The sequence below is a fragment of the Pan paniscus genome, chromosome 1, assembly GCF_029289425.2.
Source record: "Pan paniscus chromosome 1, NHGRI_mPanPan1-v2.0_pri, whole genome shotgun sequence".
NCBI classification, from domain to species: Eukaryota; Metazoa; Chordata; class Mammalia; order Primates; family Hominidae; genus Pan; species Pan paniscus.
The window spans coordinates 112,620,419-112,645,450 of NC_073249.2; the positions used below are offsets into that span (position 1 = coordinate 112,620,419).

General features: G+C 39.6%; 1 protein-coding gene across 5 annotated transcripts in view; it reads right to left on the bottom strand.

Moving 5' to 3' along the window:
* The window catches only part of NOTCH2 (notch receptor 2), a 225,644-nt gene that overhangs the window by 129,740 nt on the left and 70,872 nt on the right, over positions 1-25,032 (bottom strand). For 2 of the 5 annotated variants that reach the window (XM_063606272.1, XM_055102533.3), the window contains exons 4-5: positions 19,977-20,312; positions 9,971-10,093 (exon numbers count right to left, since the gene is read on the bottom strand). In XM_063606272.1, coding sequence (XP_063462342.1) covers positions 9,971-10,093; positions 19,977-20,312 — 459 coding nt within the window. Of the gene's footprint in view, positions 1-9,970; positions 10,094-18,547; positions 19,727-19,976; positions 20,313-25,032 lie in introns of those variants that run through there. The other 3 variants (XM_055102540.3, XM_063606283.1, XM_063606281.1) reach the window with 3 other exon arrangements.

Sequence of the window (25,032 nt, forward strand, 5' to 3'; positions counted from 1 at the left end):
TGCCTATTAATATGCTCTCCAGATACATTCTATGTTTCCTGCAAGGCATTTAGTACAGTTCAAAATTTTATGGAGAATTATATTGTCTATGCCTGTGTTTCTCACTAGACTGTCGGTGCCATGAAGAAATGGGGGGTAGCTGTTTACCTCATCACTGAATCCCCAGCATGCAACACAATCCCAAGCTTAAATAAATATTCGTTAAATGAATGTTTATCTGCTTAAGGTTCTCTTATTTAAGTTATCCTAATCCCAAAATAATAATTATCTTTCAACTCACCCTTCTCATAGCAACAGTATCTCTATTCTGTTCCTACCCAAAGTGTCCGTCACCCTTGTCTACACCACCAGTCCACACACAAACCCCTCATCCCAGTCCCCTTCCTGTGTCACTAAACTCCATCTCATTTGTACCATACCCAGATTCACCTTGCCTTTGCCCACTAATCCTTCAACTACGCCTCAAGGGCAACTCTACATTAAGGTGTACAACTTCCTTCTTTGACTGAAACCTGAGTTTTCCCTAAACACACCAGCCCAGTCAGCCCTCTGCGGTAGAGCTCCTGCAGTCCTCCTCTTCTAAACACTGCCACTGACAGGAAACTAGGGGAGAAAGAGCGGGTTTTCTTTTTATTCCCCAACGTCACTACTAACCTCAGCAGTAAAAACATATGCACTGAGTTATTTCTAGGTTCCAGATGATACGTGCTTTACATTGATTGTCAACTATAGTCTTCATATATAATTAGTCTAATTTTACAGATTTAGTAAAAACTTGGTACACACTGAAGAAAAATACTAAAGTATCTTAGAAAGGTAAGAAGAGCTGTGAATTTGGAGATGAGGTTGGGCTGGGAACAACTGGAAAATTTAATGCTGTAATTCATTCATTCGTTTATCTAAAATATATATATGTACACATACACACACACGCACACAAACACAATGTGCCAGGCTCTGACTATACACAATGGGATTATAATGGTGAACAAAACAGCCATGGCTTCTGCCTGCAGAACTTACAAATAGCAGACTTATAACCAAACAAACAATGATGACACAGAGTGACAGGTGCTTTCATAGATACCTATTGCCTTGGGAGTACAGAGTAGGGAGAATAGAGAGGAACTAGAGAATGAAACTTTTAAGAGAAGTCCTGGGAGGAGCGTGCCAGGTTGTGAAAGAGGGGAGAAGTGTGTGAGGGGGTGTGTAGAGAAAGGGTGGAGTGCGGAGTATTTCAGGCAGAAAGCATAGGCTTGAGTTGAAGAGACAGCATGGTTCATTTGCGGCAATGAAAAAAAATTCTTGTGGTTGAATTATAAGAAATGCATTAGGGGACTGAAGAGAGGTGTGGCTGGAGAGGGAGTTACATGCACAGCCTTGGGACTAAATCCAAAGACAAGGAGGACCCATTGAAGTGTTTCCAGCAAAGAAATGACTCGATCCAATGCGTGTTTCAGAAAGTCCACTCTGCTGCAGTGAGGAGAATGGACTGAACTCCACCTCACCCCTCCAGGTCAACAAAAACTTCAAGAACTGCAGAGTCCAGGCTCCTGTGGCCACTATAGCAATGAGAAATACTGCAGTGCATCTGGGGCAGATTCCGGAGGCAGCAGCACTGAAAAGCATCCAGGCTCAGCCACTGGGTGGATTGCCATGGAGGCTGGGCCAGTACTGGGCATTCAGAAAGCTGACCCCCGCCACAGAGAAGAAAGTGGTGCCAAGCTTTGGTCTCCTGCTAGGAGGCCCCACTCTCTGGCTCTCCCTACCTTAGGCTGCTGGGTTGTTGAGCCAGTTTACATAAAAGCCCCTCACTGCACCAGGAGGAAAAACTAGCTGCAGCCAGGTTGAGAGTGAGGGGATCCAGGGAACACCCACCTCCCCTGTCTATGGGCAGGCAGTTACTCTGCTCAGAATGAGTAAAATGGAAAAAAACAACATGGCACCTATTAAAAGATTCTACAACATAAAACATGGAGAATGTAATGCTTAAGATATTGATGAAAAGCACACTGGGAAAATTATTCACTTACAGGAGCTAATACATTTTAGAAAGAACTGCTCCTGTACACTGAAGACATTTAGACATGTTTACGTTCTACAAAGAAATAAAAAATAATATAGGACATTAGTCTCTGATCAAAGGGGCTGAGAGGCAGGCAGAAGAAGCTATAAAGGACTGACCTGACAATGAAGAAATATAAGTCAGTGTTATAAAGAAGAACCTTAAGAGAGCTCTCACAGAACACAAAACAAAAAATGAACAGATTAAAAATCAAGAGAGATTTTAGCTTTGCAGAAGAAAGAATGAAGACCTAATTGCAAAGATAATAGGTTTTCCTGACAACTCTACAACAAATGAAAAAGAAGGCAGGGAGCCCAGTGTTACTTATGAAAAAGAAGAAACACTCAACTGGCATTGCATTTCCCTAGAATAGTAACCAGAAGACACAAAGGAACAATGTCTAAGAATTTGATGAGATTAATTCGTGACCCAAGAATTTGATATCTAGTCAAGATACAACTTGTGTATGAGGGCAACTAAATCAAAAGACATTTTTTGACTAACCAAATGGGTCCAACATGTAACTCCTCTGAAATAAAATTATTCAAAGATACTTATTCAGCTAAAATGTTAATGAAAATAAGGAACTCAGAAATGAAAATGTTGTGACATAATTGCACTGGTAGTTAACACAAAACAAGTAGCACATACAACTAAGTTGAAAATATTATAAATTGGGTTATAAAATTGTAAATATCAAGAATAATTTTAAAGAATATGTATATGTTTATAAATTTGATAACAATAATATAAATATTGAAACCCAGATTATTTACACAAAGTCTAGTGAGTGAGTGAAAGCTATGAGAAGTATGCTAATTCCTCATCTTCGAGAGAAAGAAATCAATAAATACATTCTAATTTCTGACATTAAAAGTAGATAGATGAATTGAAGTCCTTTAAAAGTTAAAAAAAAAGACATAGTATAATATAAATTATCACACCATGGTCTGTCGTTCTCGTGGACCAATTTCCTCTTCCTAGAATGACAAGCACGTGGCTTATGTTCTCGCTCTTTCCTCTCCTGTCTTGCATGAAATCAACATCTGGGTTGAGGACCAGTAAGGCCATCTGAGTCAAGAGTTCTTACTTTTCTCAACCTTACAGACCTCCACATCCATTCCATATCACAAGCACGCTCACATTCTACACCTCTGTTACAAGACACTCATTGTTCTAGTCCAAGATCTCAAACTTGGTACTTCCACTCTCTGACTATAACTTTCCCATCTTCTTCCTTTCCCATTCCCAGCAGACATCTTACCTAAAGTATTCCCCACTAAAAACTGTAAGAGTAAACCCCTCCCAATAATCCACTTCATTAGCCAACGCCCTTTGAGCTGCCTTACTCTTAGTGTAGCCAAGCTCTATGGTCAATGAGATGAATAAAGTTTCTTCCTCCCATAACCCTGCATTGTGTCTCCCTCGCTCTTCCTTTTCAGTTGTGCAAAATCTTACATAGTGATCTAAACCCATCTCCCCAAAGCCTACTTTTTCCTTTAACTTCCTCAATCTAGCTTCTTAGTCTTGTTTGTATTAAAACTGTATTTCAGAAAATTTCTAATGACTCAAATATTCTAATGAATATTTTGCAGTTATCATTTATATTTGAGTCTCCTGGTTGTCAGTTATTAATAACCATGGTTTGTTAAAATCAGTTCTGGGAATGTCAAAATAAGTAAGAGCAGTTTCCTGCCTTCCAGAGGCTGATAGTCTCTTAGGCAAGCTGAGCACATAACGCAGTAAGAGAAGTAAAATATTACAGGAGCTGCCACCGAGGCGTGTAGAGTTGAGTTCAGGGCAAGCTTCTAAGGCTGTACCCTTTAACTTGAGGATGCTATCATGGCCGAGCTCTCTTCCCACCTCTCAAACCTCCCCTTTTCTCACTTTCCTTCTTTGGATCCCCTTCCTCATCCATTTTCTGAAGTGTGGATGTTTCTCATACTTCGGGTCCAAATCCTCTGTTCTTATCACTCCATCCAATTTCCCTCACAGACTTGACACATTCCATGGTAACCCTGAGTCTCTCGTCCCTGCCTGTATTCTGAGCTCCTGGGTCTTACTGCTGCATGTTTTTCACTTGGAAAACTCATCTCCAACTTACCATCATTTCTACCCTATTTCTCCTTCTCTGTCAACAGTTCCCATCCATTACTCAGACTCAAAACAGAAGTTCACTCTTCTCGATCACCTTCCTTACCCCACCAAGTACTTAGATGCTTCCCCATTCCCACCATTGTTTCTTTCAAATTCACATTCACACACACCTTCTGCTTCCTAGTGTGGTTATGTGTGGACTTTCTTATGTCTTCCTAGTCAATTTTACCACTCTTAAAATAGGAATTTTTTCTTTGTGTCTCTTACAGTATCTAGCATAATATATTCCATGTAGTAGTTGTTCAATAAATATCTGTAAGTAGGTCCAATAGATAAATTATCGAACCTACTAACAACCATTCCATGGGGGCTTAGAGAGCCATGAAGTTAAACTGGATCGTGCCTGTAACATAGCCAAGGCTACACCCTGAGTCATGGACTGCAGGGCAGGAAAGATCCTGCCTGCAGTCTCACCTCCTGCATGTGGGGCTAGACTATCCACTCGTCCTTGTTTCCACCAACAGCGCCACTAATCAACTCTGGGACATCTGGGGCAAGGGTGCTTCAGGTTAGCACTGTGGCAGTCTGCCCAACTGATAGGAAACCGAATTTGGGGTGAGGAGGTAGAATTCAGAGAACAGGCTTATTATACTCCTCACAATCAGGCTTACAGCAGAAAAACTGAAATGTGAGACATATTTTCCCATTCCACCATGTAGAATATAAAAGAGAGCAGCTTTGAAGTACCATATATAATTAAGTAGTTTTCTCTCTCAATCAAAAAACCTCCATCCCTATAGTCCTAAAAAAAAAAAAGTAGAAAAATGGTTGTGAGAAAAGCCTCACTCTAGAGAATAATTCATCACCAGCTAGAGGCTAGACTGAGACAGGAAGATCTAGCTCAAAATAAAAGCACCATCATGAAAATCTCCATTCCCAGACACAAGGAGCTCATGCACCACCTCTGGCAAATGTACTTGCCAACTCACACCAAACATTTTTACTGAATTGGGAGCACCGACAGCAATGAAAACCTCCCCCAGCTCTTGAGGCTCATCATGCTGTAAAGGAGAGCTGAGAGAAAGTGTGGTCAGTTTTCTTTGACTCATATCCACCTAACTTCCATTGTTCACTTCTGCTTCATGTCCCAGAGCACTATTCCAAGCCCACGCTGAAATTACATTTCTGGATTAATAACAAGCACAAGAAAATAAATCACATCTGCCCCAGAAGTGAGCCCAAAGTCAAAAGCAGCCACAGAGAGGAATTTGTGAGTTGAGCTTAGGGTCAACTTTAATTCTGAAGGAAATGAACCTTTAAAAAGAAAATTCAAATAACAGTCTATGTAGACAAAACATTAATCTACACTGCTCTAATAAATTTTGGGCCCTTTAAAACCCTTTTTTCCTTAAATGGATATCTGCCAGAGCAGAACTTCTCTGATAAGATGGCCTGAGGCCAAATGCAGTATAATAAAGACATTTGTGCTCTATCTTCATCCAACCATCAGGTCTACTTCTATTTCCTAAAGGAACATCCAGTATTCAGGCTTATCCCTATAAGACAATTCCTATAAAGAAGTAAATCATCTCCCCACACCCACTCCCTAAGACCAATTTCTTTTTTCCATCTGAGCTTAAGCTAGTCCACAAGAGTGGTAGTTTTTGAAGGCACAAACAAACACTAATTAGACAGCCACAGTAGGTAAAAACGCCTGCAGTGGGGTATATAACACAGTTCTGCCCACAGGCCATGGGGAAACCATCTATTCCTCTACTTCAGGGCTAGAATAGATGCTTCTACAAAGCAGCAGCAATGGTAATACCTACAGACCATCTTTGCATCTGAAGTAATGCTGTCCAACTGAAATATAATGAGAGTAACAGATATAATTTCAAATTTTCCAGTGGCTACTAAAATATTAAATGGTAAAAAGGAATAGGGGAAATTAATTTTAATATTATGTTATATTTAATTCAATGTACCAAAATGTATTATTTCAGCATCTAATCAATATTTAAACATTATTAAAAAGATATCTTTTTTTCCATACGAAGTTCTTTTTTTTTTTTTGAGACAGGTTCTTGGTCTCACTCTGTCCCCCAGGGTGGAATGTGCAGTGGTGTGATTAGCCTCCCAAGTGACCAGGACTACAGGTGCACGCCACCACACCCAGCTAATTTTGTATTTTTTGTAGAGACAGGGTTTTGCCATGTTACGCAGGCTGTTCTCAAACTCCTGGGCCCAAGAGATCCATTCATCTCAGCTTCCCAAAGTGCTGGGATTAGAGGCATGAGCCACTGTGCCCGGCCATACTAAGTCTTCAAAATCAGTTATTTGACAATTACAACACATCTCAATTCACATTAGCTATATTTCAGATGCTCAATAGCAAGATGAAACTAGCGGCCACCATATAGAATAGGATGAATTTAGAATGTTTAGCATAATAGCTGTTGGCAGAACAAATGAAAAAATAAGCTTTTTATTGCATTTTTGATTGTTTCAATATCCCAAGAAAGAGATAATAGCAAATAAAGGCTTCTGAGAAAAAGAGGCTGACAAATTTACCCTAAATCAAACCATGAATAGAGCTGGAATTTATGCTCATCTTGAAGTGTAGAACTTGCTACAAAACACCAAGCCTTTTATGTATATGTAGTTACAAAACAAAGCCGTAACTATCAGGTTCTTCTCATTAAAAGCATGGCAAATTTCCAAATCTCCATTTATTTAAAATTAATGCCTATCTTTTTTCAGCCATATAGTCTTATCCACTCTTTTTCAAATAGCTGGCAACTTCATTTCCTTCATTTTCTCACCTCACTACTCCAACCCCTCCTTTTTCATTTTGTCAAAAGCCAGACCAAATAGTTAATGCTTCAAGTCTACAGCTGGAAATTGTAAAAGGAATTCTGAACAAAGTTGCAATAGGCTCTTAGGTATAGTGAAAAAGCATCAGACTGAATCTAAAGCATACACATAATGTTAACTTCTAACCTCAAAATAACCAGCTAGGTTCTTAAAAAGGGAAAACACATGGAGTAAATCACCAAATCTCAGGATAATGAAATTTTCAGTCTATTAAAAAACACCCCAAGTTCTTAAAATAAAACAAGATAATTTACAAAATCAATTTTATATAGAAAAAAGACTACAGATCTGGAGTTCAACAAGCCTAGATTCAAACCCTAACCCAACCACTACGGGTCTTGGGCAAATTATTTAACCCTTTTGAATACGCATCATCATCTGAAAAAAGGATATTTAAACTCTATCTCTAATACAGTTATTGCAAAGATTACACAGATAAAACATTGTAATTAGCACAGTATTTGGATGCTAATAAACATTAGTTAACTCCTACTAGATTCCTGCTCCATTCACTTCTTTAATTTGTGTAACACAGAAAAGACTAATCTGAATTTATACATCTAATATCAGTAGAAACAGAAGCCCTATGACACAAAATTTTCCTTCTGTTTTTCTCTTTACAATAGGATAGGGGCTGGGATGGTAAATAGCTCAGCTACATGCTACTGAGAACAAAGGTCTGTAAGGAGTGCTAGTAACTGCTGTCATCAATAGTCCAACCGCCCCCATAACTCAGTACATCCCTCACATCAAGCATATAATAATATCAATACAAACGTGGTAAGTGTTATTACAGGGGAATACATGGGGTACTAAGGGAGTCCAGAGTAGAACATTTAGCTCAGCCTGGAGCGAGATCAGGGAAGCCTTCCTGAAGCAGGTAACCACTTGATCTGAGTCAGGCATGCCAAAAATGATGAGAAAAATGGGGGAGGAGTGGAGAAGGAAACCCTAGAGAAAAGGAATGGTGTCAATGAAGACACAGGATGTGAAGCACTATGCAGTATGTACAGGAAAACTGTGAGCAGAGAACTGCTAGGGTATGCTGCTAGATGCATGAGAAGGAGACTGGGGAAGCAGACAGAGCTGAAGCCATGAAAGGCTTCATATAACAGAAGAAGGATCTTAGACTTTCTCCTGTTGATGATGGGCAGGGCAAAAACAAGGCTTCTCACTGGGAATCAAAGAATTGGCATGAGTGAAGAAGAAAACCTGTGATGAATAACAAAAAAAAAACTGAAGGTCACTCTAAATGACAGACAGCAAATCAAAAGAAATAAAACTGCCACATTAAACTTATCCATGATCTCCACCACCCTTTTTGGAAAATATAAAAACAGAAACATCTTATAAAGACTTCTAGCGAAAAGAGGCATTTATTAAACGTCCTGGGATAAGAAATTTGAATAAAAAAATCATTTCACTGGGGAAGTTTTCCCCAAGAGCAGGCCTTCCTAATTAATATCAAAGCAAGAAACCAAGTGTAGTATCAAACAAAAACCAGCAACAATATTACAATGTTGTTTAATCTTCACTGGCATCAGAAGCCTCAGTACTACACAGTTACTCTCTCACAGAGCAAGGGAGAGATCAGAATGTGGTCAAGTTCTTAACAAGTATCTCATCCTGTCCAATACTGTAAGGATCATTAAAAAGAGAAAAAAAACACAAATTTTTCCAGTTACTATGTCATGTAATTAACTTTACAGTAATTTTTTAAGTTGAAAAAATAGCCTCTGAAAAGCCTATCATAGAAAAATGGCAAAAACTAGAAGAGAGAATGTGACAAAAAGTACAGAGGGTTAGAAGTGAAGTTCTAGGATCAAGACACCATGAAGAAATTCTAGGGGAAGTCCCAATTCTAGGAAAACCTGGTGGGAAAGTATTAAAAGGGACAGTTTGGGAATTAAAAGCAGAAATGTTTGGCCTCCCCAGTAAGTCCTGTGATTGAGTTTTTAAATGCTTTTCATCTTTTTCTATTCATAGTCTACAGCTCTAAAGAGTATTGTAAATAATTAGATGCTACAGATAAGGAAAAGTAATTCAGAGACACTAAAGAATACCAGGTAGTAATGGCTGCACTTCAACATTAAGATTCTTTGTAGGAGATAGCCCACTACTGGTACTGTAATTTTTTCTTATAATACTAACTTCCTGTTGGGTTTCCACATTAAATTAATTTCTCTCAAAAAGGCCCAGCTCTTAGTCCCTTAATCAGTTCTTAATTGTCTCTACTTTCAGTAGATAAACAGACATAAAGAGAAATTAGAACCAAATGTCTGCATAAATCACTCAACCTGCCTAAGACTACATGAGAAACTTCCAAGAGGCTGTAAAATTAAGCAAGACTACCCTTCTAATGTTAGAGGCAGAAAAAACTATTTTTGTTCGTGTACAAAAAGGGATAGAAGAAAAAAACAAATGTAGGATGCGTATCATAAAAATAATGTCATTAAGAGTACCTGCCTAACACTTTGCCTAGTTATAGAACATGACATTAAGATGGGACAGATCTCTGTCCGTGAACAAATAGGCTCTGAACTCTGGTAGCCTGTACAATTTATTTTAGCATTTCAGGAAATTTTTCCTCTTTAATATTTATTAAGCATCTACTATGTTCCAGGTAATGTCCTGCTTTTCCCAGATAATAAGCTTACAGTAGTGCTCTTCTCTCATATCTGCCACAGCATCTAGCATGGTGCTAGGTTCAGAGTTGCTGCCCAATAATACCTGTGAAAATATGTCTTTGAGTGAACATAGGAAAATGTATGAGGTTAGTACAATAAGCAATGATCTAGCATGGAGATCCTGCTCAGTTCACATACTGGTTCCAGAGCAGGCCTAAGATATTTGTTACTGATATTTTAAAAAAACAGTCTGCCTCTGGTTACCAATCCATATCCCATTCTGGTGGATTCTCCACACTGTACATACCTGTCCATTGTGGGGGACAGCGGCAGTTGTAAGTGTTGACCCCATCCACACAAACCCCTCCATTCTGACACCTGTGGTTAGGGCAGTCATCAATATTCCTCTCACAGGTGCTCCCTTCAAAACCTGGTAAATGAAGAACAAACGAAAATGATGAAATATCATACAGAAGAAACGACCTGCTCTGTTTCCACAGAACATGGTTATTAGAATAGACCCGCTTCATGACTTCAGTTCAACAGCTGCTCACCCAGGACTCACCATATGAAAAATCCCCAATTCTCTGTCTTCTCTGGCCTCAAGCATAGCTAGACAGTGAAAGTGACTCATTGTGCCAATGGCATGCCTTCATAGTTACCTCACAAGTATTTCAAAATGTTTTCATGAAATAAAATCCCAGGGATGATAAATGTCTACTTGGGACAGAGATATTCAAGGGTTCTAAAAAAACAGGGTATTGGATTTTCCCCAGCTCCATACCAGACTAATGGGAAGAAAAGATAAAATATTACCTAATTAAATTTAAGTTCCTTTTATTTTTTTTCTTTGAATGATTGCTAGGCGGCCTCGAAGCCAGGTGGGGAAGGGAGTGGGGGAGGATATAGGAAAAATATTGAACTTAAAGTATGAAGATATGGATCAAGTCCCAATCTCACCACCTGCAAGCTATTCATACATGGTAAGCTAAAGTTCTGCATCAACTTCCTCACCTGTAAAAAATGAGGCTAATTCCACTTGCCTATCCTGTCTTTCTAATTTTAAGTGCCACATCATGAGTAAAGTGCTATACAAATGTTAAAAGGTTTCTGAAAATTGGGTGGCATTATTACTAACTAAGCTTACCAGCACTTCAAATTCATCAGGCTCTTCTCTAAACTTACAGCATTGCTTCCTTCCTCTTGGCTTTTTCTTTTATGAAAAATGAAACTAGTACACCAAACTTCACTCTAACTGCCCACAGTGTGGTCCTTTGTAGTTTATATGTTGGGCCTCTTACTTTCTCTTTCCTTGCTACCAAACTCCTGAGCTAATTAAATAGAAGACTACCAGCTTCTATTCTAAACATTCTCCTATTTGAAATATAGTATGATTACATATTTGGCTTCCTCGAAATATCCCTTAAGGTTCCTCTCTCTCACTCAAAATACTTATTGGGACTTACATTAGGCACTGGTGATACAGCAGTGAGTCCCTGCTTTTGTGGCATTTACAGCCTTGTGAGTGGGACACACATCAATCACACTTTGCTTTATTCCTTACCATAAGTTACTGTGGCATTCTACATCTGCTCTGCTACACTGGAACATGGCTGATTTCTCTAAATACAATGGCAGTCATATAAATAAGTATAAACTGAGTGACCAAAAACATTAGCCAAAAATCACTCCATGGAAGACAGAAATCACTGAAGGCTTTATTGAAGGAAATTATATTTCTCCAAGTATTTGGTACTCAGTCCATTCAAGCAGATGAATCACTAAAGAAGCCTGAAAAAGACTATGAAAATTTACTCAAATTTCAAAAATGTATCATATTACTCAAATTTCATATTACTCATACAGAAATATGAGTCTTACAAATAGACCAATGAGCCAGAAAATGATGAGCCATTGAAGCCCACCCCTACAGAATCTATGGGATCTACTAGGTCCTTGAATAAGAACTAGGGTCTTTGCCCCTAGTCTGGTGCTCTTGATGAAGATATTCTTTGGAAAATTTAAAGACATAGTTTTAGATTGTTGGGGAAAATGGGGCCCCTGGCCTACAACTGCTAAACTTGAGAGGTCTGGTGGTGTAGTAGAATGTCAATGATCATCCTCCCCTAACTCGATCTCTCTGATGAGTAAGACTAAATACAGTTGACTAGGGTGTCAGGGAGGTAGCAAAGCCCTTGTAGCTCAACTATAAGGAATAGAAACTGTGACTCTAACTTTATATTAGCCAATGTTACAACTAACTGAATTCACCAACCACAGACAAGAAAGCAGAAGCATTTCAGCAGAACCACAACAGAAAAGAAATAAAGTGTTTTCTTTTTATAACTGATTGACTATTGTTGAGGTACTTTTTCCCTGTCAATAGGTAGATAGGTAGGTAAGAAGGGAGGTAGGTAAGACAGTTATTTCATAGCTAAAAGCATGGCTTCTGGGGCCAAACTGTCTAGGCTCAACTCTCAGCATTGCCATGCAATAGCTGAGTGAATATGGGCAATATACTTAAACTTTCTTGGGGAATTAACAGGACCCACCTTAAATGGTTATTGTAAAGATTAAACGAATTAGATAAAAACAGCACTTAATTCAACAAATGGTCCTGGGACAACTAAATATCCGCATGTAAAAGAATCAAGTTAGACTCCCTCCTCGCACATAAAAAATAACTCAAAATGGATCAGAGACCTAAAGGTAGGTGGTAAAATTATAAATCACTTAGAAATAGTAAATCTTTGTAATGTGGGATAAGCAAAGTTTTCACAAATATGACTGAAAGCACAAGCAACAAAAGAAAAAATAAATTGTATTCCATCAAGTTAAAAACATTTGGGCTGAAAAGTATATCATCAAGAATGTGAAAAGACAGTACATAGAATGACAGAAAATATCTGCAAATCATATTATCTGATAAGAGACTTGTATTTAGGATATATTTTTAAAAAACTATTACAGTTCAATATTAAAAAGATAAACCAATTATAAAGTAGGTAAAGGATCTGAACAGACATTCTCCAAAGAAGATACATAATGACTAATAAGTATATGAAAAGACGTTGAAAATCATCAACCATCAGGGAAATGTAAGTCAAAACCACAATGAGATAAACACTTCACATTACAGATGAATATAATAAAAAAGACAGACAATAACAACTGTTGATGAGGATGTGGAGAAACTGGAATTCTCATACACTGCTGGTTGGAATGTAAAATAATGTACCCACTTCAGAACTGTCTGACAGTTCCTGAAAAGGTTAAACAGCATTACCATCTGACGCAGCAATTCTGCTCCTAGGTATATATCCAAGAAATATGAAGATAAATGTCTACCAAAAATTATACAAGAATGTTCATAACAGAATTATTGATAATACTCAAAAAGTAGAAGCAACTCAAATGTCAATCAACTGATGATGGATAAATAAAATGATAAAATGTGGTAAATCCATATGATAAAATATTATTCAGCCATAAAAAGGCACAGAGTACTGATAAATGCTACCACATCAATGAACTTTGAAAACCTCATGCTAAGTGAAAGAAGCTGTCATAAATTACTACATGCTGCATGTTTCCATTTGTATGAAATGTCCAGAAGAGGCAAATAAAGACAGAAAGTAGACTAGTAGTTGCCTAGGGCTGGGAGGGAGTTAGGAGGAATGGAGAGTAATTGATAATGGGTAAAGGGTTTCTTCTGATGTATAAAAATATTCTAGAATTGACTGTGGTGATGGTTACTCCTATCTACTAAAATTACTGAATTGTGTACTTTTTTAAGAAGTAAATTGTATGGTATATAAATTATATCTCAAAGCTATTGTATTAAGGGAAAAAGCACTAAACACAGTGCCTTACACATATTAGCTAATATTATTATTTGTCAGTGGTATTATAGCATTTGTTAGAGATTGTCTACTCTAATCCTTTTATGTTACAGATGAGGAAGTTGAGAGCCACATGGCTGACTTGACCAAGATTAAATGGCTAGTAAGTAGGAATAAGTACTGAAACAGAAACTTTACCCAATTGCAGTCCATATGTTTTCTGGGATCCCGGAGTTCCCTTTCAACAATGTAAAATACAAACTTAGGTCAAAAGTTCCCATGTCTGAGAAAACTCAAGCCAAATCACTTCTCCTCCAAAGTTGACAGGATTTATGCTTTAAAAATAGAGATACAGAATGCTCTTTGGAAAGATCTACCAAATTCCTGTAAGAAACAGTCTACCCAAAGTAGGGGAAAGGCTATATGAAAAGTTACAAGGCACTTCTTAAAAATATATCTTAGGTTTTTAGGGAAATGTAAACAGACAAGTTTTCAGACCCGTGGGTGGAATGGATGTAGCAGATTCACTGAGAGGCTCACAGTGCCGTACTAAAGGGAGTCTACTGCTTAAAGCCAATTCACATCCTTAAAAGGTCAAATGGAGAGAAATTAAACTTGGGAGAAGCATTTTAAGACTGTGCTGTTACAAAACCTCGGGCCACTTAACTGATTAATCATGGCAATGAGGGCAGGGACAAGAAAAGAGTCTTTAGAACCTGTCATCCCCACACAGAAGAGCAACTTTCAGGGAAACACCCTTATCTTTCCATTTTCAGACCCCGGGAGGTGTGAGGGTGGAAAGCCTAGGTAGAGAAGAGAGCAGAAAGGAGATGAGATGACACAACCAGGATTCTCCGAAGCTGGGCTTGAAGTCCTCAAGAAAAACTCCCATGAACAAGGAAGGAAGAGTGAAGAAAAAAACAGGGATACCTGGAACTGGACAAAAGTAAAAAGATAGAAGGATACTTTTCCCCCAGAAGAAGTCTGTCACAAAAGCAAACCTGCAAATATACGATCAGTATAACACCCAAGAAAATGACACATGTGGCCAGGCATGGTGGCTCATGCCTGGAATCCCAGCACTTTGAGAAGCCGAGGCAGGTGGATCACCTGAGATCAGGAGTTCGAGGCCAACCTGACCAACATGGTGAAACCCCATCTCTACTAAAAATACAAAAATTAGCTGAGCATGGTGGCAGGCACCTGTAGTCCCAGCTACATGGAAGGCTGAGACATGAGAATAGCTTGAACCTGGGAGGTGGAGGTTGCAGTGAGCCGAGATAGCGCCATTGCACTCCAGCCTGGGAGAAAGAGCGATGCTCCGTCTCAAAAAAAAAAAGAAAAGAAAATGGCACATGCCCCCAAGTGTGAGAATGCAAGAAGGAATCCCTGATCTATCCCTATCCAACCAGTTTTCTTGGCACACACCTTCCATTCTCTGAATGAGCCCAGATTAACTCACTGACCCCTGTGCCACGTATCTCCCACTCCATCACCCGCCCAGGCTCACTGCTTCCACCGGCGTCCCTTCATATCTCCCTACTGACCTCCACTTTTTTCTAACTTTGTCACCAAAGAAGTCACAGAAATAAATAGGAGGATTCAAAAAGAATAATTTCAGTACATTTAAAAAATTGTAGAATATAGGATTCTCATCTATGTTTATCACGTTCAATTCATTCATTTTTCAAATTTTCATTGTGGCACCATTTTATGACAGGCACTATGCTGGGGATGCTGGCGACTAGGGTAGGGAGTTAAAATGAGAGTGTCTACTTGGAAAGATGAACAGATAAATAATCACCGTGGTAAGTGCTGTGCTAGAGATATGCAGATGTCAAAAGACCTTAGAAGGTCTACAATCCACTTGGAGGGTAGGGAATATAGAAGGCATTTCAGTGAAATAGGGTGCCTTTGACAAATCATTAAGAATGAGTTCTACATTAAAAAGGGGAAGAGAGGGTGATAGCTGAGGAGGCAGCATAGGCAAGAGCATCCAGCATGAAAGAACAGTGAGGGACATCAGGAACATCTTTCAGGAACATCAGGTAAAACAGACTTAGGGCCCAAGTCAAAGGAGCTAAAATAATACACCCTGGAAAGTGGTATGATCATTTCTGCATCTGCTCCAGAGAAACCTGCCAAAATATGATTAGCATAATACCCAAGAGAACATCACATTCCCCATGTGTGAAAATGCAAGAGGGAATTATTTCTAATAGTTCATAAGCTCAGCAACAACAGAGTAGACACAAAAGCCACAGAATGTGCTTAGGCTTTACTTTAATGATATAGGGATATCACATATCATCAGCCTGTGGAGTACAGAGGTAGTTTACAAAGGATAAACCTTCATTGTTTGGAAAGGAAAGATCAGAGAGCTCTTTATGAAGTTTAAACAAAATCAGAGAAATAAAGAGATGTGGGAAATAAAGAAAAAAAAGAAAGTACATTGAGGACAGTCCAATCTAACTGTGAACTCATAAGGGACAGCCAGTAAATTCAAAACAGCCTACTGTTTTTTGATTACTTGTGCTACTCTATTAAAATAGCCACAAACACAAAACTAGTCTACCTCTTTCTCTCCGCATTATTGGCCCTAACCCAAAAATAGTGGGAGTAAATGATTTAATAATTTATTTTCATGCTCCATTTTGTTCTTAAATTAAAATTACTGTGGTTGGTGCCCCTCCTTTAGCTTCTGCTAAAGACTTTACATAATGAAAGCTCATGAAGTGTCTGGATTACTAACAGTTACTTATCCAAAAAGATGAGACATGGTTCATTGATTTGATTCTATTAGTTCTCTCTTGAAGATATTTTTCTCCTCCCTTTGTGAAGAAACATTTCTTTCTGTGTCATACAAGATGAGTCATTTTTGTAGTTTTAATTCCCTCTTGAGTCCTACAATAATACTAAAATACTCACAGTGACTACAGTATCCTTTGCAGGGAAAGAATTGTAAATTAACCATTTAAATATAGTCACTAAGTTATGTGGCATTCACTGACTCAGAGTTGAAAAAGACTCCAAAATTCTTATCCAGTATTAAGAGTATACAAGGACAAAAGGAGAGGCCAAACTAAGTCTAGGACGCACAATACAAAGAAGAAAATGAGAAGACCAAAGTTACAGTCTCAATACTATGACATGATACTAAACCATACAGTCAGTCAGCCAATATATATTTGCGGGCCTAGTATATACTGGGCACTATTTGTAGGTGTTTGGGTTACATCAGTAAACAAAAACAAAGATACTAGTTTTCAATCTGGTGAGGGTAAGAGGCAGTAGAATTTGGAAAAGACAGACAATAAACAATAGACATAATGAAGTAAATTATATAGTATAAATTATATAGTAAGAAGATAAGAGTTACAGAAAAAGAAAACAAAAAGTAGACCAGGGTTAGTAATTAAGGGGGTGGGGGACAGTTACAATTTTAAATAGGGTGGTTAGAGTAACCCTCAATTAGAAGTGCCAAGACGTGAAATGCAGTGGAAGCAACCATTTGAAAGTTGCAGAATACTTTAACAAGCTACTTTGCCTCCTGCTGACTTTGTTTCCCCATTTTTAGAACTGAAATAATAATTCTCATCAAATAAGGGTGCTATTTACATTGAGATAGTGACTATTACTATAAGTAACATTTTAGTCTCTTGACAAGCATGGGAAGCAATGGAATGAAGGGCAATGGAAGGAAGGGCACTGCATTATGAAAAGGGCTTTTTAAAAGAAAACTATCTCTAGGCACTATTTCCCTTTGTGGAAATGAAGTGAATATTTTCTGAACTCCACCTGGGACATACGAACAATGAGCATGAAATCTTACAAACTGTATAAATAACATTTATTCACAGTGTCACTGCATCATCTATTGTTTTGAATTCTCTTTAAATTTCCTTCTATATATTTATCCAAAGCTGAAGTCATCTGGTTTAGATTATGGGACCCTGAAAAGCAAGAACTAGTCTATGTAACTACTTTTAAACATCTGCACAATGCCATACACACACACACACACACACACACACACACACACACACATATTGATATGTAACAAGCACTATTTGATTATAATTAGGAGTGTCTTGGTTTTCTTATAACATGAACATATATTTTTAACCCAAACAGCTTAAAGCATTTAACGAAAAGTTTTACACACCTACAAAGTGCTTTCAGGAAGCAGATGTGCAGTGCAATGTGGTGCAGTAAGATGCACAAAGCAAAGGCTTTGAAAATAAACTGCCTCGGTTTCAGGACCCAGCCTAACCACATATTAGCTGTACAACTTTGGGTTAATCACTTAACATCTCCAAACTTCAGTTACTTCATGTGGGAAGACTTGAAAAATAATACCTGGTCCCAAGATTTTTGTGGAATTGAGCTAATAAGCATGGAAGTACCTGGCACAGTTCCTGAGTCACCAAAAAAATGTTAGTTTTCTCTTCATCAAATCTCCCCATTCCCACCCCTCATGCTAATCTCCCCTCCCACACACACACACACCATCAGTGAGTAAATAAGTGTCTTGCGTTAAACTACAACCAGAGAATAAGACACAGCCAAGATTTCGTTACTCTATTTCACTAGCCCTGGCAGCCTCTCAGCTGCGGAATCCTTGGTTATTTCCTTTCTCAAGGAGGAGATACGATTCTAGTTTGACAGATCCTTTCCTGGACACACTCTCAGAATTCCCTAAGGTTCTTATCGTGGCTAATGGATAACAATGCAGAGGCTATGGGAGTGAATAATCACTCTCTCTCAGCTAAAAACTTCCTTTATTGACTTCTCTAACTTCCCGTCAACATCTTGCTGCCAAATCAACCTCTTGTTCTAGGCAATTATTAAAAGCAATTTTCTTGAAACTGAAAAACACATTTAGCCTTCAACAATAAATCCCACTAACATCAATTACTAGCCAATTCGATTACTAGAATATCAGACCCAGAGATATTTGCAATATTGAAATATTTTCAAAATAAAGTTGTTTACATTTCTATTTCTGTCTTTAACCCTTAAAATGCAAACAAATACAGGAGTGAAGACAGATGTATTTTATTTATTTCTTCTACAAGATAAAGTGGATAGTAATATTATGTTAAGAAAACACTTATTTAGTATCTAGAATGATAGCATTATCTATTCTTTACTAAAAGAGAAACTAAAAGTAATATAATTAAATAGCTTGTTCTTGTGACTTAAATAATATAAAGTTTTCATTTCAATTATGTGACAATGCTTTGTATAGCTGTATTCCAAATACATAGCATGGTGCCCAGAACATAGCAGGCAGTCAATACATTTTTACCAAATGAAATGAATAAATTACCAGTTGATTTTATACTGAGGACCAACCTATGACCTTTAATCCCTCCAAAATAAAACACACAATCCCATTATATGTGAACCATATCCACAATACCAGAATCTAAGATTCCCACTCTGAAAGAGTAACTAGAACAACTTCTTTTTGAGGCAATTCTGCTTACTTAGCACATTACTCCCCCCTACAGTTTTCCTTCTTTTGTTTTTGTACTAAGGATATTTGTATAAAAACAGGATCTTTGTTGCTTAGTAATTCATCTGCTCCAGCTGCTTGTATTCTGTTCCCAATCAAAATTCTTGGTTTTCAGCCTCCTCATCATTTTTATAAGGAGTTGAATGAATTGGCCAGGCTTGTTCCTTTCTCCCTCTCCATGGAACACCAGGCCCCAAGCTCCCCGACACTGCTCCTCTTTTTGTTTCTATCTTTGGGTTGTGTGTGCACTCTAGAACACTTGTATCAGTGAAGAGTGTAACAAAGTATTGTGCCACACATAGTCTCTCATATATCATCTATCAGCTCATCAAAAAGTGCTCACTGATTAACAGAGGATCCCCTCCTCAGTTTCAGAATTCTCTAGCTTTAAGTTAGGGGAGGGTTACCCCAAAGTCAGAGAGGGTACATGGGAGAGGGTTGTGAAGGCCAGTAGCCCAGAGAAAATCAAGGGCAGCTGGGTGCATTTAGGTGGATAAGAAAACAATGAATTACTCCATCAAAAGCAAAAGCACAAGCACATAGGAAAGTTGATCACCTACTGTTAATGTCAATTCAGTTTAAAGCACTTTATTAACCACACATACATATTTTCCAGTGTCTAATTCTCATCGTGTTCTTTTCCATTCCAGACTTGCCTGTCTCTTTCCCAGAGCTCTGTTCTTCTTATTTCTCACTGTTTCTACAAAAGGGACAATAAACAATTTTCTAGCCACTCATCATCATAAACCCTGACATGCTAAATTATCCCCTGCTCAGTTTATGGACCACAGTGGGCCCATAAAACTCCTCCCTCACTAGCAACCCACCCCACACAAAATTCTCACTTCCCTTTTTCCTTGCGCTTCCTAAAAAAAGCAATTGAGCCACACCCACTACCTCCTGTGCTAGGGGTTTGTCCCCTAATCCTGGGACACTAGGGAGCTCCTTACCTGGAAGGCAGTTGCACTCAAAAGTGAAGTCACCAGTCTGCCGACAGGTGCCTCCATTGACACAAGGCGAGGGTGCACAGGGCACATACAGGCTGTCACAGTACTGGCCTGTGAAGCCCTGAGGGCACTGGCACTGGTAGGAACCAGGCAGGTTGAGGCAGGTGCCACCATGCTGGCAGTGTCCTGGAATGTCACACTCATTGACATCAGTCTCACACTTCTGCCCTGTGAAGCCTGTGAGGCATTTGCAGGAGAACTGGTTGGCCACAGTGGTACAGGTACTTCCATTTGCACAGGGATGAGACAGGCAGGCATCGGTCCATTGGCACTCCTTACCTAAAGGAAGGATAACAAAACTCAGTACTGGCCACAGAAATAGGAGATGGCCCCATCCTCAATACCTCATTGACATCAGCGAGCTCTTGCGTGGAGAAGACCTCAACTCTTTGCATTTTACAAAAGGCTAAATCAGAGCCTCCTCAAGGTCATCTGACACAGAGCCCTCTCCAGTAACTCTCCAAGGACCTCAGCAGAGACACAAGGACTCAGTGGGTGGAGCACCTGGAGGCAATTGTAGGTTAGTCACATTGAAGCCCAATCCTGCAGGACGCTATCAGCAATAGGAGTCTGGATCCATCTACTCTCTTAGAGCTCACTGTCTTTGCATATGCTGCTCCTGTTTGAATATCAACTTCCGGGCCAGGAGCAGTGGCTCACACCTGTAATTCCAGCACTTTGGGAGGCCGAGGCAGGCAGATCATGAGGTAAGGAGTTCAAGACCAGCCCGGCCAATATGGTGAAACCCTGTCTCTACTAAAAATACAAAAATTAGCTGGGCATGGTGGCACGCACCTGTAATCCCAGCTACTTGGAAGCCTGAGGCAGAAGAATCACTTGAACCCAGGAGGCGGAGGTTGCAGTGAGCCGAGATTGTACCACTGCACTCCAGCCTGGGCGACACAGCAAGACTCCATTTCAAAAAAAAAAAAAAAAAAAAAATCAACTTCCCTTCTGTTTTCCTAGTGAACTCTCACCTATCTTGGCAACTCTACTCAAAAGTTCCAACCTCTGTAAAGTCATCCTTAGTGCCCCTCACATACATACATGTGCGCAAACACAGATACACCAAGTTTGCTATTTTCTTCTATTATACCACCTGCCACACTGGCAGGGTTGGGTCTCCATGGTATGCTCTCAAATCATGTCTGTTGAATGGATAAAATATATCGATATTTTCCACAAAATATAGTTACTAAATAGACCTCTGGTGATAGAAACAAGTCAATACTACTTCTGTTTCCTCTAAATGTAACACACACATATATTCTGGGAAACATTTTATTAATTGTGGCCTTGCTATAAATATCTGTTGATGTGTTTGAAAATGATGAAGGACCTCTGGGTCCCTATATATCAAATGAAATAGAAGCCATCAGGACAGAGGTCTAGAAGGTATTCCGTGGACTTTCTCAAGTAGGAAAGTACCAGCACTAGCAGGAAGACTCTGATGGGTTGAAAACTAAATCATGATGCCAGGGGAAGCAAAGCAGATTCTTTGAGGCAGAAAGAGAAAGAGAAAAAAATATCCTCACAGAACTAGTAAATTTGATATTCACATGGCTGGCTTTCTGTTGTCATTAGTCTAAGTCGCTTATTATTTAAACTACAGAGATGAGAACTCCTTGAATTATTATTATTATTATTATTATTATACTTTAAGTTCTAGGGTACACGTGCACAACATGCAGGTTTGTTACATATGTATATATGTGCCATGTTGGTGTGCTGCACCCATTAACTCGTCATTTACATTAGGTACATCTCCTAATGCTATCCCTCCCCCGTCCCACCACCCCAAGACAGGCCCCCATTTGTGATGTTCCCCTTCCTGTGTCCAAGTGTTCTCATTGTTCAATTCCCACCTATGAGTGAGAACATGCGGTGTTTGGTTTTTTGTCCTTGCAATAGTTTGCTGAGAATGATGGTTTCCAGCTTCATCCATGTCCCTACAAAGGACATGAACTCATCCTTTTTTATGGCTGAATAGTATTCCATGGTGTATATGTGCCACATTTTCTTAATCCAGTCTATCATTGATGGACATTTGGGTTGGTTCCAAGTCTTTGCTATTGTGAATAGTCCCGCAATAAACATACGTGTGCATGTGTCTTTATAGCAGCACGATTTATAATTCTTTGGGTATATACCCAGTAATGGGATGGCGAGAACTCCTTGAATTTGTTAATACTCCAGTTGATTGTCTAGGAAAGTATCTAAATCTCTGACCTGATAGAAAGGTAAATGGGAGACACAAGAGTTTTTCTATAAGGGAAAAAGATGCAAGACGTGACATATGAGCACATAAAAGTGCTCTCTGCCTATCAAGGAATGCCAAATCAAAGGAGAAAATTATAACACTAATTTAGGCACAGCATATACATCTCAGGGAGCTAAGACAGAAAATGAAGGAACTGCAATTCTTCTTGTCTTTCCACTCATGTCACTAAGAGGCACTTATTTACAGTGGAGAAGAGATATAAATGCTCACTTCTAGCAAGTGTGATTTTCAGAGTGATGCCCACAACTGAAACAGAAAGATCCCTGGGCTGAAGTGGTGGCTGATGCCTGTAATCCCAGCACATTGGGAGGCTGAGGTGGGCAGATCACTTGTGGTTAGGAGTTTGAGACCAGCCTGGCCAACATGGTGAAACGCCATCTTTTCTAAAAATACAAAAATCAGCCGGGCTTCATGGCGCATGCCTGTAATCCCAGCTACCTGGGAGGCTGAGGCACAAGAATCACTCGAACCCAAGAGGTGGAGGTTGCAGTGAGCCGAGACTGCGCCACTGTACTAAGCAACAGAGTGAGAAGAAAGACAGAAAGAGAGAGGGAAAGAGAGAGAAAGAGAGAAAGAGAGAGAAAGAAAGAAAGAAAGTAAGGAAGGGAGAAAGTAAGGGAGAAAGAAAGAAAGAATCAACCCTGAATTTGGTTTCCATATATATTATGTATAGGCACTAACTTGCTGCCTCTGCTTCTTCATCTCTGAGTGGAGATGAGCTAGTAAGCTGACTGAGGTATAGCGCTGTCACAAAAACCAAAAGGATGACCTTGATCTGTGATGATTCCTAAAGTGATAGACAAAAATAGCATATGTATAAAAGATGATCAGAATCGGCCGGGTGTGGTGGCTCACACCTGTAATCCCAGCACTTTGGGAGGCCGAGGCGGGTGGATCATGAAGTCAGGCGATCCAGACCATTCTGGCTAACAAGGTGAAAGCCCATCTCTACTAAAAATACAAAAATTAGCTGGGCATGGTGGTAGGTGCCTGTAGTCCCAGCTACTCAGGAGGCTGAGGCAGAAGAATGGCGTGAACCCGGGAGGTGGAGCTTGCAGTGAACCGAGATTGCGCCCTGCACTCCAGCCTGGACGACAAACCAATACTCCATCTCAAAAAAAAAAAAAAAAAAAAAAGGTGATCAGAATCTTGCAGAACACACCAAGAAGAGATCCTTCTTAACAACAAAGGAAGAAGTTTTAATTTGGGACCATTTCAGAGTGACATTTTAATTATGAAGAAGGCATTACTGTCATTTCCACTAGCCAGAATTAAAATATTTTAAGTGGGTATATGCCCCCCTACTTTGCCTCCTAATAGCAAAACAACTCAAAACTGACAATCAGGAAGAAATTATTCTTATAACACCAAATATTTTCAGTGACTTACATCATCAATACCATCATCGTCATGATGGAGATAATGGATCATCCTAACTACCCTCTACCCCACCAACACCTTTTGATGAATGATATGGTTTGGTAGTGTCCCCACCCAAATCTCAACTTGAATTGTATCTCCCAGAATTCCCATGTGTTGTGGGAGGGACCCAGTGGGGTAACTGTATCATGGGGGCCAGTCTTTCCTGTGCTATTCTCATGATAGTGAATAAGTCTCATGAGATCTGATGGGTTTCTCAGGGGTTCTGCTTTTGCTTCTTCCTAATTTTCTCTTGCCACCACCACGAAAGAAGTGCCTTTTGCCTTCCACCGTAATTCTGAGGCCTCCCCAGCCATATGGAACTGTAAGTCCAATTAAACCTCTTTTCTTCCCGGTCTCGGGGATATCTTTATCAGCAGCGTGAAAATGGACTAATACAGTAAATTGGTACCAAGAGTGGGGTTTTTGCGAGAGTGCCAGCTATCCCGAGGGAAACTTTGGAGGGAACCAGCTACTAGATGGTTCAATTAGTCTTTCGCCCCGACACCCAGGTTGGATGACCGATTTGCACATCAGGACTGCTACGGACCTCCACCAGAGTTTCCTCTGGCTTTGCCCTGCCCAGGCAGAGTTCACCACCTTTCAGGTCCTAACATTTGTGCTCATGCCCCACCTTCCCAGTGCAGAAAACAAGATGGGCCGGTGGAAAGCTGACCTGGCTACTGCCACTGCAGAGTGCCCAATTTGCCAGCAGCAGAAACCAACACTGCGCCTTTGATATGGCACTATTCCTCAGGGTGATCAGCCAGCTACTTGGTGGCAGGTTGATTATGTTGGACTTCTTCCATTGTGAAAAGGGCAGATGTTTGTCCTTACTGGAATAGACACTTACTCTGGATATGGGTTTGCCTATCCTGCATGCAATGGTTCTGCCAAGACTACTATCCGCGGACTCATGGAATGCCTTATCCACTCTCATGGTATTCCACACAGCATTGCCTCTGACCAAGGCATTCACTTTATGGCTAAAAAAGTGCAGCAGTGGGCTCATGCTCATGGAATTCACTGGTCTTACCATGTTCCCCAACATCCTGAAGCAGAAAGGTGGAATGGCCTTTTGCAGTCACAATTACAATGCCAACTAGGTGAGAATACTTTGCAGGGTTGGGGCAAAGTTCTCAAGAAGGCTGTGTATGCTCTGAATCAGCGTCCAATATGTGGTATTGTTTCTCCCATAGCCAGGATTCACAGATCCAGGAATCAAGGGGTGGAAATGGAAGTGGTACCACTCACCATCACCCCTAGTGATCCACTAGCAAAATGTTTGCTTCCTGTTCC